This window comes from Sinocyclocheilus grahami, unplaced genomic scaffold, assembly GCF_001515645.1.
Source record: "Sinocyclocheilus grahami isolate Dianchi unplaced genomic scaffold, SAMN03320097.WGS_v1.1 scaffold265.1, whole genome shotgun sequence".
Lineage (NCBI taxonomy): Eukaryota > Metazoa > Chordata > Actinopteri > Cypriniformes > Cyprinidae > Sinocyclocheilus > Sinocyclocheilus grahami.
This window is the reverse complement of record NW_015505444.1, coordinates 284,918-304,714: the sequence shown is the minus strand read 5'-3', so window position 1 is coordinate 304,714 and position 19,797 is coordinate 284,918. Positions and strand designations below refer to the sequence as shown.

The 19,797-nt window shown below is 36.9% G+C and overlaps 1 protein-coding gene across 1 annotated transcript; it reads right to left on the bottom strand.

Annotated features, from left to right (window-relative positions):
- Positions 1-352: 352 nt before the first annotated feature.
- camsap1a (calmodulin regulated spectrin-associated protein 1a) lies at positions 353-19,450 on the bottom strand. Its single transcript, XM_016290969.1, has 18 exons — positions 19,408-19,450; positions 19,046-19,308; positions 12,763-12,924; positions 11,815-11,895; positions 11,209-11,241; positions 8,797-8,938; positions 8,426-8,565; positions 7,454-7,550; positions 7,150-7,315; positions 6,956-7,035; positions 6,753-6,837; positions 3,886-5,839; positions 3,206-3,342; positions 2,919-3,106; positions 2,712-2,811; positions 1,971-2,086; positions 1,727-1,845; positions 353-1,384 (listed from the first exon to the last, which is right to left on the bottom strand). The coding sequence occupies exons 1-18, from the start codon at positions 19,448-19,450 to the stop codon at positions 1,094-1,096; spliced, it is 4,197 nt and encodes a 1,398-aa protein (XP_016146455.1). The 3' UTR covers positions 353-1,093.
- Between the last annotated feature and the right edge of the window lie 347 nt (positions 19,451-19,797).

The following is a 19,797-nucleotide window of genomic DNA, read 5'->3' as shown; positions in this document are numbered from 1 at the left end:
CGACGCTTAAGTTATGCCAATGCCAGACTATAGACTATGCTGAGATGGATAGAATTACAATCTTTGATCAGTTTGCTGCCCCCAAAAAAGTGTTAAATTCAAAATGTTAGAAGAATATTATGATATTTTTGATTTCTATTTTGGTCAGATTGTTACAATGACACCACATGACATAATTTTGGTTGTATAATTTATTAAAGTTCAGTGTTCTTCTTTAAAATAAATATATGGTAAATCATAATAGGCTAATAAAAAAAGCAAAGTTTTGTACAATCCAAACATATACATCAGGAGTCCCTGGAGTGCATACATTCTTTACTGAACACACACACACACACACACTCAGTGGCAATGTGTTTCTATGACAATCTGATTCTTTAGTGAAAAATTAAGAAAGTACATTAATACCGTCAGCAGCCAGCATGAATACATGAAAAAAGTAAAGATGGATAATACAGAAGCATTTCATGATAAAACATTTTAAAACAATGAAGAGCTGAAGGTCAACATCTATACACACATACACACACACACACACACACACACACACACTCAGATCCCTTGTCATGTGTTCACTGCATTGCACTACTAAACTGTCAAGTATGAACAGCAGCATATGGAGAGGTATGAGAAATGCAAAAACAGACGCGCTCTTACACACATTCACACGTGCCTGTGTAACCATAGCAACCATAATTCATAGTTCAAGTAATGGGAGTGTTGTCTTTTGATCCTGTGTAAATTAATACTATGGTAAAATCAAACAGAAAAGTGTCACATGCAGATTCCTGCCTAAAAAAAAACAACACTGAACGATGATGTAATCCTATAACACATTCATTAACTATCAATCAAACATCAAGCTCCACCCACTTCTGACTTCCTCAGCTCTGCTTGCGTCACAGCGCAGTGGCCAACAGGAGCGCGGCAGCTTGTGAGCCAATAGGAAAGCAGGAGTCCAGTAGGAATCTCGTGGACCAATAGGATTTTAGGAGGCCTGCTCATTAGCAAAACGACAGTTTGATACTGGAATGTTACCCAGTAGCCAATCAGAAAGCAGCGGATCGATCCGATGAGCCAATAGGAAGCGGGATTATTTTCTCTTTGACGTGCTCGGCCGCTTGGCCTGCCACAGGTGGCCGTGGATGGTGAGAGCATCTACGCTGACCGAGACAGACTTGGCGGGGATGACGGTGAACTGCTTGCGGTCGGAGCTGTATTTGTAGAGTCTGTCGATCATTTTGCGGCTGATGGCGCGCGGCCCCGTGCCTTTGAGCTTGATGATCTCCTCTGTTTCAGGGGAATATATGTACAGCGCCCTGAACTGACATCCACCGTCACGGAAAAGGATTATGAGGTGGTTGGACTCGCACCGCTCGATTTCCTGTGGAATTATGGCAATGAGTTATTACATACTCAAACATATCACACTGTATATATAGATACAAATAAATGTAATTTTTTATTCTATGTTTATTATGCAATACTGTCTTGATAGTAAATTATCTGTCTATCTGTCTATCTATCTATGCCAATAATATTACTGCATACTGCTTTTTTTTTTTTTTTTTTTTTTTTTTAAGTATGAGAAACATAAAAAAAAAAAAAATAATGCTATATAATAACAAATCATGCAAATATGCTATGCACAGTATACATACTATGTATTGTATAAGTAGAGTAGTATGATAGCATACAGGTTTGAACAGCCTGAAATTGCACTCACCTCCAGAATGGCGTTCTTCTGGGCTTCATTGACTTTTCCCGCGAGACAGCAGTGAGCGATGGCATTCTGGATGATTGGTTTGTTGGACTTTGCACTAGGCTCCTTAAATAACCTGGGCCCTGAGGACCGAAAGGAAAAATGCAAACTGAGCTAATGGTGCGGAAATGTTTTTTTATTTTGACCGAATGAACACACAATTCGGTATAAACACATTCAAGAAGAGCTGTAAATGTGTATAACTTACCATGGTATTCTGCTACAGATGTGATAGATGAGGCCGTTGAGCCGTTGTCCCAGTCTCGTTCCATGTTCCTGCTCGCATTTCGGCTCAATATGGGAAAAGATTCCACAGATTCCCCCCTACATTTGGGAGTTATGTGTTATAATCTGTTAACTGTAGACACATGTCTACACTGGAAGTGAATGATAATGCAATGAGTTACTGATAAAAACATTTTTTTGTTTTTTAATTAAAGAAATATTATGAATTACAATACATCAAACAATATAAATATTTAGTGAATTGAAAATTAATAAAGAAAGATACATGAATACCAAATACACTACAAATAAATTTAAAATAAATGAAAAAACAAAGTAGCTCTGAATTAGCTAGTCTGTATCGGTCAACCCAAAGTGTGATGTGATCAAATATATACATAAAAAATATACAAGTTAAAATACATTAAGTAAAAATAAATATATTAATAAACTAATTAATTAATTAAAAATGAATTAAAATGAATAAACTAGCTCTGAGGTAGCTAGATGGTATCCGTCAACTCACAGTGTGATGTGACATATAGGGGTGATTTATTTAAATCAGAACTACTCAAATGTTATCACAGTTTCGAAAGGAATCACACAGGTTTTTGAGTGATATGAGGGTGAGTAAATGATAACAAAATCAACTCTTTTGCATATTTCTATCCCTTTAAGTCCAGAAAAGTGGGCTGCACACTGATGATGCCCTGTTCCCGCTCACCTGTGTGAACTGGCCCCTCCTGACGCCACACTGTCACCTTCAGTAGCAGCAGAGGCCAATGAGAGCGACGATCCAGAGGGAGCAGAACAAAGACTAACCGCTGGAGAGAAGAAATGTGACGTTAAAATCAAATGTAACATGTATAGATGCACAAATGAGTGCATGTCAAGTCAGAAATATGGCGCTTTAAAAGTAAAGCTTTCTTACGAGCAGAACAGGTTGATTCAGCACGATGCAGCGATTTAGGGCGTGGCCTCCTGTTACGTGGGCGTGGCTTGGTCACACCCTGTTCCTCCAGAAGTTCTTGCTGCTTCCTGCGCAGGTACTCCTGTTTGATCAGCTCCCTCCGAGTCTTTTCTTCCTCTTTACGCACACGCTCTTCCTCAGCTTTTCGTCTGATACAAACACACACAAATGACATCAAATCGATCTGCTGCAGCCCTTCTACAGTATTTACTCCCACAGAGACACACTGGATCGACCGTGACTGATACCTGGCTTCATCTCGTTTGAGCTCTGACCCCGCCTCCAGCTGCTGCTTACGTATTCGTGCCTCTTCGGCCTTACGCTGCTGTTTGAGAAGGAACGCCGCCCTCTTCTTAGCCAGCTCATCCTCTGCTTTCTGATCATCCTACATACAGAAAAGGAAAATAATAAAGCAATAAGCCCCAAGAAGCCGTGGTTTACAGTGAATTTATAACAGCTAAGGGGCATTGTTAGGCACGACGCGAAGCGGAGCTTTTATAAAACGGTTATTCCATATACGTAGTAAGGTTTCACAAAATAAAAGAGCAAATAAAGTGTAATGATATTAATAAAAACAGTATTCTTGAAACAATGTAGTTCCTCAGAAACTGTTGTGGTTCCAACAAAGTGGTTGCTGAGCAACACACAGAAGTAAACAAGGTGTATGTTTGTAGAGTAATTTACAACAGCTTCAAAACTTGGCTCAACCAATCAGAATCAAGGATCGGAACTATCCGTTTTATAAATTCACATTAAACAACACTTCTTGGGGCTGAAACTTTACATTTTATAACGCAATATACTTAGAATATTTTTTACACTGCATTATAACAAATAGATACATAGAATCATATTATAATAATAGATTAAAAAAACTGAATAATCATCATCATCGCTGTCATCATCATTTGCAAAAATGCTCTGGTACCTTAAAGAAGAAGCCCAGTCCAGATTTCTGTTCACCATCAGGTTCTGTGCTAGTTTCAGACGGTTCAGCCAGGTCAGATAGGTCCACTTCAATCAGCAAGGCTTTCATTCTGTTTTCCTCGGACAGAACTGGAACGTTCTCCTTTCCAGAGCCGCTGGACTCGCTCCGCTCCTGGGTCGGATCGACAGGCGATTGTTCCACCGTGGGGAGTTCGGTTTGGGGTGAGTCGAGGCTGTCGGTGCGTTGGACTGCGGAGTCCTGCAGTCTAAAAGTAGTATTGCGAATAATTCCTTTTGAGTCACGCCCACCCTCTTTAGCTCCACCCTCTTCCTCATTCTCAGCCCGGGGGGTCCTGCCGCCCGGTGTCGGAGTGCTTGGTTTCACTGCTGGATGACTGTTTGCATCTTTGCTCAGTTTGAGGTCGCTAGGTTTCATCCGAGGTGTACGACTTGAGCTGAGCCTGGGAGGACGTTTGATCGCGGTGGAAAGGGTTTCTGTGAACTGCACGGAGAGGCGCGATTTAGTCTCGGTTTGCTCAGGCGGGTGTTCGTTTAAGGGTGGCACAGTGCTTGGTTTTGTTTCCTGCGGGGACTGGATAGTCTGTTTCATGAGCAAGTCCTGCTGGAGAGACAGTTGCATCATTTGCTGCTGTATTGCTCCGATCGCTTCGTTCAGGAGCTCGATAGAGCGGCTACATTCGCCAAGATCTGGTTCTCCGCTCGCATCGCCCAAAGCCCTACCCCCTCCTGTTACACTCAAACGATTGTCCTTATCCTTCTCTACCGGTGTTTCTTTACACTCAGTGTCTTTTTCTTGGGCTTTCAGAACCTCAACGCACGAGTCATCCTTTGCAAGCGGTTTCTCTTTAAACCCAATTTCCGTTTTGAGTGGGTGTGGCAGTGTGTCACTCCTCCCCTTTTTAACAACATGCAAGAATGCTGCTTTTCCCAGCTGCAGCCGTTGCCGTGCCGAAAGGCTCTCCATCTTCTTTTTCTGCATCTCAATAACGTGCCGTTTCTCCTCCAGCTGCATGCGAAGGTGTACAAGTTCAGAAGCGAGGCCAGGTCGGCCACTTGGCATTCCCGGACTCACGTCCGAAGGGAATTGCACGCTTTCAGATCCATCAGGAGTGGTGGTCTGCGAGCTCCCGGTGCTGTAGCAACCATCGGGGAATCCGACTCTATTCCTGCGGCGTTCTGCGAAACTTGTCATGCGGCCGGTCGACGTGCTGCTGGCCTGTGACAACATGCTGGGGCAAGGACTTGCCCGTCCACTCGTGTCTTCCTTATCGTCCCGTTCATGCAAGCAAACATCCTCGCGCAGTTTTGCAGACTCCTCTTCCTCTCCGAGTCCCACGCATTTCCTCCCAGCATGCATCAGAACTGCTTTGGAAAGCTCTTGCTCCTGAACCTCCATTTCATCATCTTCCTCAAACTCTGAATCCGAGGCAATGTCTTCCCAGCCTCCGAGTGGACTGTCCCGCACACACTCCACGTCGTCGTGCAGGAAGAAGCATCCAGGAGATTGCGCTCGAGAGCTTGCTTGCTCTATGCTACCGACTGGAGTAAAGGTCTGGTTGAGAGTGCATTCTGTGGGTGTATACGCCCCCCGGCGTCCCTGACTCCGCCCCTCTCCACTCTCCTCCCACTTACTAATCCCTGTTTTCTCCTTATTTGGTCGTAGAACTGCAGGTTGCAATGGTTCCAAGAAGAAACTCTCGGATCGGGCGTCTCTGGATGCAGACGCGCCCCCTGGGTTAATCACAGCCAGTAGCTCCTCCTCTTCTTCCTGGTTGTCATAGTGATGTGTCTGGGGGAGGGGCTGGCCATTGATGCGGTGTCGTGGAGTAATGGAGATGACGTTGGAAGCTAAACTGTCCTTGCTAATGGATCGAGCCAAACTGATATTATCGCCACATACACGTTCCCAATCCATCTCCATCTGAGAGATCGGCCTGAGAAAACAAGAGAGACAGAGATTTGAGATTTCAACAGGTTAGTCATTCATTCTAGGACTGGGCTGTATGAATCGTAAAATGGCAGAGATTAGTCAACCTGTAGAAAACGTGCAATTTCCAAATAAAATTAGAAAATAATTATATGAGATAAAGTAGCTTCATTTGTATTTAATTTACCATTACAATTTTTGACCCTGGACCACAAAACCAGTCATAAGGGTCAATTTGTTGGACTATATTTGGCCGAGATATTTGAAAATCTGGAATCTGAGGGTGCAAAAAAATCTAACTTTTGAGAAAATCACCTTTAAAGTTGTCCAAATGAAGTTCTTAGCAATGCATATTACTAATGATAATAAATTTGATATATTTACAGTAGTCAATTTACAAAATATCTTCATGGAACATGATCTTTACTTAATATCCTAATGATTTTTGGAATAAAAGAAAAATCGATAATTTTGACCCATACAATGTATTGTTGGCTATTGCTACAAATATACCCCAGCGACTTAAGACTGGTTTTGTGCTCCAGGGACACATTTAACAAAATTACTCACGCCATGATATATTTTGGTGAGACTATCCACACCTAATTAATTATTTATATACTCTTATACTATTTATTTTTAATGAGCATTTACTGTATTTGTACATTTTCAGTTTTCATTTTAATTTCAGTTTAAGTTTGAGTCATTTTAATACTTCATCTTCAACTTGTTTTATTTCAGGTAATCGCACATTTTTGTTTTTTATGTTTTATAAGTTTTTCATCTAATATTTATTTTATTTTATAAAATATTTTGAAATAAAGCGAAATATTCCAATAAATATTTAAAAAATATAAAATAAAGCCGAGTTAAACAATAATAATAATAAAGATTTTAATAGTTTTAGTTTTATTTAAAACCTTTGTTTCCTTTCCATCCAGGCGAACTGTGATCCAAGCATGAGTCCATCCATACGGGACAAAGAGTTTGACCTGTTCCTGAGCTCTGCTCACAGAACAACAGAGGAAAAATGTTAAAATAGAGTGGCAACTGATCAGTTTAATCAATTTCATTAATTTAAATGCAATATTCTGCTGAAAGTTTGATTAGAAGATGTAGTTACCTGAATTCTCCTCCCCCTGAGCGGGCTTCTGCTGTCTCTGCCGCAGTAGGAGGAGTGGGTGGGAGGGGCTTCTGTTAGTTCTAAAAAAAATAAAATGAAAAAAATATTGGTTTTATAAAACAATGAATGTAATGCAATTGTGAAATATGTACTGCAATGTGCAACAGATCATTAGGTACTTCAAACAGACTTACACAGACAAGGACTCCTCGGGGTGCAAGTAATACCGCATACAACCGTCAGGAGTGGCAGCTGTCGCCAGCGAGTCAGCTGAAGGGGAGGGAGTTAAGAAGCTTCGCTTGGTGGCATTGGATATGGGCACATGGGGGCGGGAACTCTTTGGCTGAAGAGACGCTCTCACTGTAAGATTGGAGCAATGGGTTGTCAATCACAACATAGCATAATAATAAAGAGTGAATGAATCATGAGATGGACATTTTTAGATTGAAACAAAGTATTCATCAGAAAAGTAGTGAGCTTTTAAGACTCGGTTCTTACCATCTTTAATCTCTTGAAGGTCTCTTGGCTTTACGAAGTCCGGCTTCACTACTTCAAACCACCAAAAGAGCTCAGCAATGAAAGCCATCACGTTATGCTGGAAGAACAAGAACAAGTCAAAGACTGTAATGCACAGAGCTAGTTTAATTTTTCACTTTTTTGTAATTTATATTATTCTCAAAGGTAATAATTTATTTACAGTAAATATATACTAAAATAGAATTATTGCATTTTTAATCAAATTCAATTTTATTTGATTTTAATAAAAATCTGCATATATTAAAGGCAGTACAACAAATACAACCATGATGTACAAATACATGATGTTAAAAATTAATTAGATTAACAGTTTAATTTATTTTTTTTATATACTAATATAGTATTTCTTAATATTTTGAATAAACTTTTTTTTTGTTTTTCTCTCATTTTTTTTGTAATTTTGGTATGTGCTTTTGCCGTTTTTATTATAATTTTTTAATAATTCTATTTGGCTTTAATATATTTTTATTTCAGTTTTTGTTTTAGTACTTTTTGTTTTAGTAATTTTAGTACTTCATATTCAATATATATAGTTTATTTTAGCTTTATTTCAATTAAAAATGATTATTAATACTTTTTGTTTTAGTTTATATACAGTAAATATATATTAAAATATAATAATTTTATTATTTAATTGCATTTTATTTTATTTGACTTTATTTAATTAAAATATGCATATATTATGATGTACAAATACTTTAAATTGTTTATCCAATTCATCTAATTGAATTGTATTTTATTTTTGTAAGCATGGCAGTCTAAAAGTATACGGAGATATGTTTTCACTGAGCTTGGAGCAATGCATTCTGGGACTGTTTAAACTGAAGAATACATGCAGTGCTGCCTTATCCTTTGCATTTGGTTTCTTAGATTGAAGGTAACTATTTTATCTATACTTTTGTATTTCTGAATGAAATATATTTCGGTACGGACCTTCAGCACCGGTGGGCCGTAGAGCAGATCTTCAGTGTGCAGGTAAAAACACCTGTTCAGGTATTCGTTAGAAAACTCCCGCAGCAGATGGATGTTATATACACTGTCCGACAGAGACGGCACCTCCTTCAGACATATATCTAATAGAAAAGAACAGCAGAGACATTTATAAAAGTTTTTTTTTTTAAACTTTATTTATAAAAGTATTCATTCTTTTTAACTTTCTATTTATCAAAGAATCTTGATTTAAATTGTTGAGTTGAATTAATTACTACAGTTTACATAAGAATGAATTGACTTGATTATTCTGCTCATTTGTGGCCCATTCTGCCTATATATATATATATATATATATATATACACACACATACCATCTAGCCTCATGTATTCAGGGCTGTAGAAGTGAACGACTGCTAGCAGAGCCGCTCCATCACAAACATCCTTCATCAGATCCTCCATCACAGCCAGGTGTGGGAACGGCCGGCCGGACAGTTGTTCTCTACGGTACCGTACCTGAGAGAAAGCAGGCAGGGGCTTATAAAGCGTCTAACACAGATCAGACACACACACACCCACAGTTGCTCACATACTAAACCATACACCCACTTTAAATATAACAGTACACACAGAAATGAAAATCCTGTCATCATTTAATCACCTTCATGTCACTCCTAAAAAGACGAATATTTTCCATACAATAAATGTGGACAGTAATTATGACTGCTGAGCTCCAAAAAAGACAAAGAAGCATCACAAAAGTAGTCTGCACAACTTAATGATAAACACATTACTTTATATTAAAGCACAACATTCCAAGTTTTCGGATGACACATGGTATCTGTGAGGAACAGATTGAAATGTAATTTGTTTTCATGATAATTTGCTGAAAATCTTATCTTCTGCCCAAGCTTTGAATAATTTTTGCATGCTTACGATACATACAGATGACAGAATTTTCATTTTGAGGGGAACAAGTAAAAATTATTTTCATGCAAAATTACCTCCATATGTGTGGAATGTGTTGTATGACATAATGGCTTCTTAGTGTCTATAAATTTCTCTCAATATAGTTAACTAAAACTGAAATTAAACTAAAACCATACAAAAAATAAATTGTTACTTAAAATAAAATAAACGTTAAATAAAAACATAAAACAATTTTAAATTATTTTTTTTTACGTTTAAAATATAAAAAACTATTTTTTTTTTACTTCAACATTTCACATTTTAATTTAGTTTAACTTGATGTACTAAAATAACTAAAACTGAAATAAAAATTAAATAAATAAAAACTACTTACTGAATAAAAACTACTTGTATAAATAAAAAACAAAAACTGCTAAAAAAATGACAAAAACACAATTACTAAAATGAAAATGGAAAATATAAAAATAAAAACGATATTGATAAAAATTATAATAGTATCTCAATGTTACTAAAATAACGCACAAATAATACAAATTAGTACATTTAAATTAGATTACACACACAAATATATTATATATATATATATATATATATATATATATATACACAGTGGGACTGAGCAAAGGGTCTGAATACTTAGGACCATGTGATATTTCAGTTTTTCTTTTTTAATAAATCTGCAAAAATGTCAACAATTCTGTGTTTTTCTGTCAATATGGGGTGCTGTGTGTACATTAATGAGGAAAAAAATTAACTTAAATGATTTTAGCAAATGGCTGCAATATAACAAAGAGTGAAAAATTTAAGGGGGTCTGAATACTTTCCGTACCCACTGTATATAAATAAAATTAAAATTAGTAAATATAAATTAGCTGATTTTATATTATAAAAATGTGTGTGTGCAAACATACATGTGTAATTAAAATTTGTATAATTAGTACTAGGGCTGCACAATTAATCGAATTTCTAACCGTGATTACAATTACGGATGCCACAATTATGTAATCGTTCAAAGGCGCAGTAACAAAAAAATTTATTAAAAAAAGTACATTTAGTTAAAGTTACAAACGTTACATTATTCTGTATGCTTAAGATGTGTGCATGTTTTTTTTTCTTTCTACAGGTTTTTGTCAATTGTTATAATTTTAGTTTTACTATAACATTAGAATACCATGAATATTTTTACTTTTTTTTTATTAAAGAAGAAATCAAACCAATATATAGTTAACATTTGGGGCTTAATGCTATAGAAAAGCAATACAAATTTTTAATGAAGAGTTGCATCAAACAGCTATTAAGCTATTCAAAACATTCAATGTATATTGTGATAATCACAATTAACAATCGCAATTATGATTTTTGTCATAATTGTGGAGCCCTAATTAGTACATATAAACAAAATCTTAAAATAAAATATATATAATTTTAGAATGATTGGATGTGTGGATGCATGAAAAGACAAATGAATGCAAGGAAGAGTGAAGTATTGAAGAGTGTGTATTAGACGCATGCTAGTCGCTTTGAGGCCCCAAAGGACTCGGATCTGCATCAGGTTTTTGTTTGTAATTGCTAAACAAATGCACTGGGTTTGGGTCCGACTCCGCTCAGACCTCTAGTATGCGTATGTGAGAGAGCAGGAGTACTGTACCACACGAGAGAACTCCACCGGCTCCAGCATGCAATGGGCCAAAGCGTTCATGAGATCAGGCTGAGACAGACAGAGACAAAACGAGAGAGAGATGGACGGACGGATGAACGCATGTGATGCACAATGACACACACACACACACACAACATCTAGTCCCGCTTTTCATGCAGCGTGACGTGACGGACGCAGGGGGCGCTGTAGCACTTACAGGCACCAGCTTCCAGTACCATTTTGAGGGAGACTATCCGACAGGAAGGGGCGGGACGAGAGAGACAAACAGGAAGAGCATAAAGGTTAAACGTCGAGCAGAGAAAGAGGTGGAGGGAGAAGAGAACGATCAGATCTAAACGAATGGAATCTGATCAGAGAACAGGGTTAAACCGTGTAGTAAAATGCACAGCGAGTGAATCAGCCAATCGACGAGGAGAACACAGGCCTGCATGCTAACTGTTCTGTGCTGTTCTACTACTGGATGGTTTGGAGACTCGTGATTGGTCAGACCTTCTGATGGCACGGCGAATCCATCAGTGGCGGTTTCATCTTGAGTTCCTTCTCGGAGAGTTCCCTCGTCTTCAGAATCACCTGCAGCACATATACACACACAGATCAGCGTACTTGACTCCATTTCAAACTCTAATAAAAGAGTTTGATATTCTATGAAAACATACTCAAAAGACTGGAACTTTTATTCAATCTGAGCTATAACATGAGATATGACATGTGACCTATTAGATGTCTTACCAAAAACAGTCCACTTTATTGGTGCGAATGAATCATTAAAAGATAAATTTTTGTCTTGTGAAATTGGTCAGACCTTCTGATGGCACGGCGAATCCATCAGCGGCTGTTTCATCTTGAGTTCCTTGTCGGAGAGCTCCCTCGTCTTCAGAATCACCTGCAGCACACAAACAGAGAGATTTAGTTCCTCCATTGTCATTTTAGTATCATTGAGATACTGCTATTAATATTTTTATTGTTATATTTTTCAGTTTGCATCGTTTTAGTAATTTTGTTGTTTTTAAACATTTTTAGTAGTTTCTGATATATATATATATATATATATACATGATTATGAAGGTGTCATGTCATGATTATTAAAGTGTCATGTTAGTCTTATGCACACCCCTTCAAGTAAAGTGTTACCATATATATATATATATATATATATATATATATATATATATATATATGTGTGTGTGTGTGTGTGTGTATATATATGTTTTTTTTTTTTTATTCATTTTTATTTCATTTCTATTTAATAAAATGAGAAATGTTGCCTTGGCAGCTAGCTGAAATAAGTTTTTTATATTTTATTATATTTTTATATTTATATTTTAGTTTCTTTTTAAATAATGAAATTGTTTTTTTTGATCTTTAGTTTTAGGTAATTATAATAACCCTGATTAATTTCTTTCTTTTTAATTTTAAATTATGATTTTGTTTGTTATATTTCTATTTATTTATTTTTCTTATGTTTATTGATCAAAAGAGACAGTAAAGACCTTTATAATGTTACAAAAGATTTCTATTTCAAATAAACACTGTTAATTTGAACTTTCTATTCATCAAAGATCCTGAAAAAAGGAAAATCATATTGCTATTTACACTAAAAGGTGCAGTAGCAAAAATAACAGTTTAATTTTAAGGCTCAGAGAGAGTGAAAATAAAATTAAACTACATCACAACATGTTTGGTGCAAACCTTGACTAACATTATATTTGAACTTAAACGGGCTCCCTAAAGAAATAAATTAACCACTGACCTTGTTGATCCAGAACAGCATGGCGTCCTCCATGTTGAAGGGAAGCTCTTTAGAGGCGCAAAAGGTGGAGAAGCGCTTGACACTCGCCACGACTCTCTCTATAGCCATCATCTCCACCGTATATGCCATCATCAGAGCGTCTATCAGCGGGATATGAGAACTCTACACACACACAAACACAAAACAATACAACTGAACAACACAGGATTCTGCGGATAAATAACACGAGGAAAGAATGGCCGTTTCTCAATACCAAGTACGCAAAGTTCGGACTTGCGTCCGTATACAGCACCGTATACAGTGGGTACAGAAAGTATTCAGACTCCCTTAAATTTTTCACTCTTTGTTATATTGCAGCCATTTGCTAAAATCATTTAAGTTAATTTTTTTTCCTCATTAATGTACACACGCTGTCATGTATACTCACGATACTGATATACTACACAGTACATACTGTGCACTGCCTACTTTTAAACACAGTATGTGAAACAAGGCAGAATGCAACTATTTCAAACAGTATGCTGGGAAGCAGTGTTGTTACTGTTAACTAAAACTTTTATTAGTAATTGAAACAAAGCTAAAATAAAAATATTAGATGAAAAACTTAAACTTTAAAAATGTAAACGAAAACTTTAAATGGTGCCTTAACAACTGACTAAAATAAACATGTTTAAGTTGAAGTACTAAAATTACTAAAACAAAAACTGAAATAAAAATAATTAGAAATATAGAAAAAAAAGACATAAAAATGACAAAAGCCCAACATTACAAAATTACTAAACAAAGAATTATTATTTTTTTTAATTAAAATGAAAATATAGCTAATTCAACATATTAATAAACAATATAATAGTATATAAATAATACTAAAATAATACTACTGGGAAGTCATAACTATGTTGTGATGTGTGTGTTTTACTGATTGTGGTCAGAAGAAATGTAAATAAAGAGTAAATAAAATTTGTAATAAAATGCTGGAATACTATAACAATACTTATTTACAGATTTTTAGAAACTGATTATAACTGTATATTAAAAAAAATATTTAATATATACATATTTTCGAACAGTATCCAATATATATTTTTAAATATTTTATTTATTATATTATAATAAACAATATATAGTTTATTGCTAAATATTAAAACATTTACCATTTCTTTTACTTCGACATCACATACCCTCACTACATGCATTTTAAATCAGAGTGGCATCAGTTATCATCTCACCAAATATGGATATTTTGCATTAGATAACATTTTCTGTAAAAATATTGTAACTTTTGTCAATCTGATCAAATGAGTCAAAGAGAGAAATATCTTTTATCAAACAAGACGTATAAATAAATCAATAAATCAATAATTGATAACCAATATGGTGTCAATGTACCGTGCATCCCTAGATTATTTTGCTTTTATAAATTATATTATTTATAATTTGCATTTATAATGCTAAAATGGTCTGAATAAGAAGTTAAACAGAATCACATTTCATGTGTACAGGAATCTAGCATACTGTGCACAGTATACATACAGCTTACTGATAGAAACATAGGGGGAGCAGTATGAGTAGCAGGCCATTCCAAACATACCCTAAGAAAGAGAGAGCAGTTTACAGAATCTCCCAACAAGATGAATGACTCAACAGATTCAACCATATTAGGAGAACATCAGTGCTGCAGTCTCACTGACGCTCGTAAACACACACCACTCGGAGTCACGCTGCACGAACAGTGTGTGTGTTTGTCTGTACACACAACAGAAGAACAGAAAGTGCACTGGCTGTGTTTAATGACGGGAGAGGAGTCAGAAACACACTTTACACGAGTACATAAACACAGACGGCGCCTCAGTGTGGAGGAAACAAACCGCCCTGCTCAAGAAAGTCATTTGATTGCTTCAAGTGCTATTAAATGGGATGCGGTTTTATTCTGTTAGCTGCTATAAACATGTTTACCTTCTCAGCGCAAACCTCTTCAAACTGACCATAGAAAAACTAATGTTGATCTTTGGTTGACCAATCAACAGAAATCATTCTCGCCAATATGTGGAAATCGAATATTCAAGCTATTTATCGAATGTATTAATGAAAAATCAACCCAAATTCTTGATCTGACATAAAAAAAAAAAATTTTTTTAAATAAAAAATTATATATATATATATATATATATATATATATATATATACACAATTAATTCTTTAAAAATCCTACAATGTGATTTTCTGGATTTTTTTTCTCATTTTGTCTCTCATAGTTGAGGTATACCTATGATGAAAATTCCAGGCCTCTCTCATCTTTTTAAGTGGGAGAACTTGCACAATTGGTGGCTGACTAAATACTTTTTTGCCCCACTGTATATATATTAAAATAAAAAATTCTGCTTTCAATATTAATCAAAACGTTTTCCTTGGGAGCAGTGTTGTTACAAACTTTTTTGATAACTGAGATGAACCTGAAATTAAATACAATATAAATATTACATTTAAAAAACTTAAAACCTAAACTTAAAAAGCGTAAATGAAAATTAGAAATGTTGCCTTGGCAGCTGATTGAAATTAAAGGGGTCCTATTATGCTTTTTCATTTTTTGAATTTTAGTCAGTGTGTAGTGTGTATGTTTGGGCATAAAAAAGATCTTCAAACTTACAAATCTCAAAGTCCACTCCAAAGGGAGATATTTCGTTTTTAAAAAATCCCTTTTCAAGAACTACAACGAACGGCTCGTTTGGACTACAGCGTTTGTTTTCTGGGTTTTGTGATGTCACAAAGCGGCCCATTAGAATATCATTAAAATAATTCTGGCCTACAGAAATTCGAATGATTGGGGGGTGGGGAGGGGAGGGTCGTGGTTAGAACGCTTGGTTGAGTGCATCAGACGAGACGACGACGACGACGAAGTGCTGCTGTAGCCTCAAGTTTTCGCAAGTTATTACACATCCACCTGAATAATTATGTATGCAAATATGTATGTTACAATTATGAAAACTTTTTATAATAAATTGCTGACAGTACAATACTGGACAATGATGTAATCTGCAGAATTTACACTTCAATTATGAGACTACAGTGTTTTCCATACATTGAGTGCGGGTGTTTTTATATCACTGTATTTCTGAAGGAAACCGACTGTCTTCAGAAAATTGGATGTCATTTTCATGTAATCTTGCATGTAATGTCTGATAAAGCAGTGCTTTTTTGAGCGGAAAAACTAATAAAACTTATAGCCATGAAATAAAGACTTTTTAAAACTTTTTGAATAAGATTCGAGTGCCTTGGACTACTATTATTCTTACGAGTTGAATCATCCCTTGCACCCAAAGAGCACCGAGACAAGAACCCTATACCCCGTGCAGCACTTCTTTTGCATTCTTTATTTCGAGGACGTTGAGGGGTCGTTATGGTATAAATAAATTCAACTGTATAACAGTTTCACTGCAATTCATGTTATAATGTTAGAATTAAAGAACAATAAACATAATACATATGCACTTATCTGTACATAGTAAATGCAGTTATTTTTAAGCGGTTGTTGACATCCTATCTAAAACGTGATTTAGCAACAAAAAACAACAACAATAACGTTACCACTCTAATATGTCTTGCCATATCCGTGCGTGCAAAGGTTCTGCACGATCCTCTTGTTCAATATTCTCTGGGTCGGAATCCGGCTCAAATTGATATGATAATATTGACGCCATCGTTAAAAGGGTCATATGATGCTGCTAAAAAGAACATTTTTTTGTGTATTTGGTGTAATGAAATGTGTTTATGCGGTTTAAGGTTCAAAAAACACATTATTTTCCACATACTGTACATTATTGTTTCTCCTCTATGCCCCGCCTTTCTGAAACGCGTCGATTTTTACAAAGCTCATCGGTCTGAAAAGCAAGGTGTGCTCTGATTAGCAAGCTATCCAGTGCGTTGTGATTGGCCGAATACCTCAAGCGTGTGACGGAAATGTTACGCCCCTACCATACTGTGATTCCCTGTCCGACCGGAGCGTAACATAAAACCATGTCTGCATTTGTGATCGGAGAAGTGCTACTCTACACTGCCCAAAAAACTCGCGTTTGAATCATCAGTGGCAAATCCTTTAAATATAAAAAACGTACTTACAGTCTGTGAGTCAGAACAGCCGGCATTGTACCAGGTTCAGGAAACAGTCCTCCATAAAATGTGCTGCACACATCTGGATATTTGGGTTAAACTGTTCTAGAACAGTGTTGTAAATACAACTTAACCACTGATTTCTAGTCGTGTCCTCTTTTGGAAGACCAAACAAAGTAGTTTCACTTTCACAACGAAACAGCGTCACACACCGCGGCCTACAGTGAGCAGAGGCGGACGGGCTTGAGAATGGCGCGGCCGGCGGATTCGACGAAGGAGGCTTGCGGCAACCACATGTGACGATATGTCTGGACTCTGCTTCGTCCACGGTGAAAGCCGATCCGGTGATCCACAGCATGAAGTTGATGTATTTCCTCAGCGATCAGCACAGATCAGCTCTAGGCATGACGAAGCGATATCGTCCTCTTTTGGAAGGCCAACCAAAGTAGTTTCGCTTTCACAACGAAGCACACAGCGCCTTCACGACATGGCGGCGGCAACAACAATACTACAGTGAGAATAAAAGTTACGCCTTCTTTCTTTGCGTGAACATTTGTTGGGTTAGAACGAGGCGTTTTAGGGAGGTGTGGTTGACTCTTAACTTCTATAAAGAATATCTCTTTGGATTTGAGACTTTAGTTTTTGCAACTTTACAGATCTTCTTAGAGCTTGTAACACTCCAAAGAGAAAGGAAAAATTGAAATCGCATTATATGACCCCTTTAAATAAACCGAAGCAGATGGAACTTGCTGCTTTGGCAAGGGTGTGGCAGTACTGAAACACCATCTAAGCTGTTCGTCAATCACAACGCACTGGGACAGCTAACCAATCACATCACATTTCGTTTTTCGGAAGCCGGGCGTTCATCAAACCCGGAACTAATGGAGCCGTTTGTGCCAGGATAGAGAGAAAGTATTGTAATAATGTAAATTATTGTTATGAGTTCGGGAGTCATTATTGCCATGTGATATGCAAAGTCTTTTTGCTTTCTTTAACTGAAGAGTAAATTATGTGCTGTCATGTGGTGATATTCATGTCTTATCATCTCATGAATAAAATTATTCTGAAAGTTAGCGAATGGAAACTAAATGAAAGAGACTTTGTGTTTGGGGTGCATGTTGATCCATTAGAGAAACACTATGGATGTTTCCACTGGCCTACAAACACATGCACACACGCACGCACGCACACACACACACACACAAACTTGTCTGGCCCTGGCGCTCCATCACCCCAGCAGGTTTTGGACAGATGGTCCTACTGTGCCTGAGTTCTGTCCTCAGATACACCTCTCCAAATCTCACACACACACACACACACGCACACGCACAGATAAAACAGAGTGCAACAGTGACCGCTCACTTTCAGCAGCCTGGGTTTAGGAAGTAGTTTTCCCCATTTATTTTCTCTACAGAGATTTCAAACTCAATCCGAGATAAATCACAACATTAAAATCTCTAATTTCAGGAAAAATATTAATACGTGAACTACTCTAATAAATCATTGTGAATTAAGTAATCATATAAAAGTGACGGCGTAGTAGAACAATACTGATTTATAGACACATAGTCATTAATTATAGTTATAATAATAATAACAATAATATTCTAATATATCTAGGCATATATATTTAATGTATTACATTATATTAATATACATTAACAATATATAGTTTATTGCTAAATATTATTTTTAATCATTTTTTTATTATAAACACAAACACACATGCATACATACATACACACACACACACACACACATACATATATATATATATATATATATATATATATATATATATATGCGCTTTCAGATGGAGCAGCATTTATTACACAGAGCCCATAGTTCACTGACAAGCTACACAAAATCGCGTTCATAATCGGCAATGAATCGCCTGCGATTTTGTGTAGCTTGTCAGTGAACTACGGCTCTGTGTATTAAATGCCGCTCCATCTGAAAGCACGTACTGGAGATTTACTACTAATCACAGAACGGCTTTACTGACGAGATGCGCATGACAATCACATTCGATTTTTTGCACAGCCCTATTATTTAGATTCACTATATGTAAAACTAAAGGGATTTGACTTCTGGAGCCCGACCGTTGCACTCTATTAGACACACACTGTAACATCGGCACTATCTTGAGGTAAGAAGTCAAAGGTGGAAATCGCACCATCTTAATGGGGGTGGAGGAGAGGTCGTCGTGAGAGACAGGCGTGTCGTCTGCTTCTCTGACACATATCCCGCGACGTGCGAGCATCTGGATGACGGCCTGATGGGAGCTGAGCGCAGATGCCTGGTCGCCCTTCAGCAGCAGCCCGCACACCCTGCAGTACAGCTCTGAGGACAGCAGCAGCGACAGCACCGGAGGCTTGATGTGCTCCACGCAGTACTGATCCGTGTAGAATGGGTCTCGCAGGTCCGTCGGGATGTGCTCTGACAGACACACACACAAAGAGAGAGAGTTATACAAAAATACAGAATTCTAACAACTTGATTTTTGACTTAACCACTTAAACATCTTGCTAGCCAAACCAAACACAACCAACACAAACACTTCGACAGAAAGACACGACATCGGGCTACTCAGTGTGATCACACATTCACGTCTTCGGTGCTAGGCTAATTATAGCTAACTGCTAAGCTAATGCAGCTAAGCGAAGAGACAATGTTTATTTCATTTGTTTGCGTGTTTGACCTTGTTTGTTTGATTCAGACGTGAGAAGAGAGCGTGGTGAAGATGATAAGCAGCTTTAGTTAATTCTGACAGCACTGCAGATGGAAAACAGTCATTGTTTATTATCGGTGTAAGTGCAAAACTCCACTTTTTCCTTTAAATGAACTATTTCTCTCTTACAGGTAGATTTTTAGTTTGTTTGTATATTCTTCCACTCCACCCAGGGCCATTCTGAGGTTTCGTTAAAT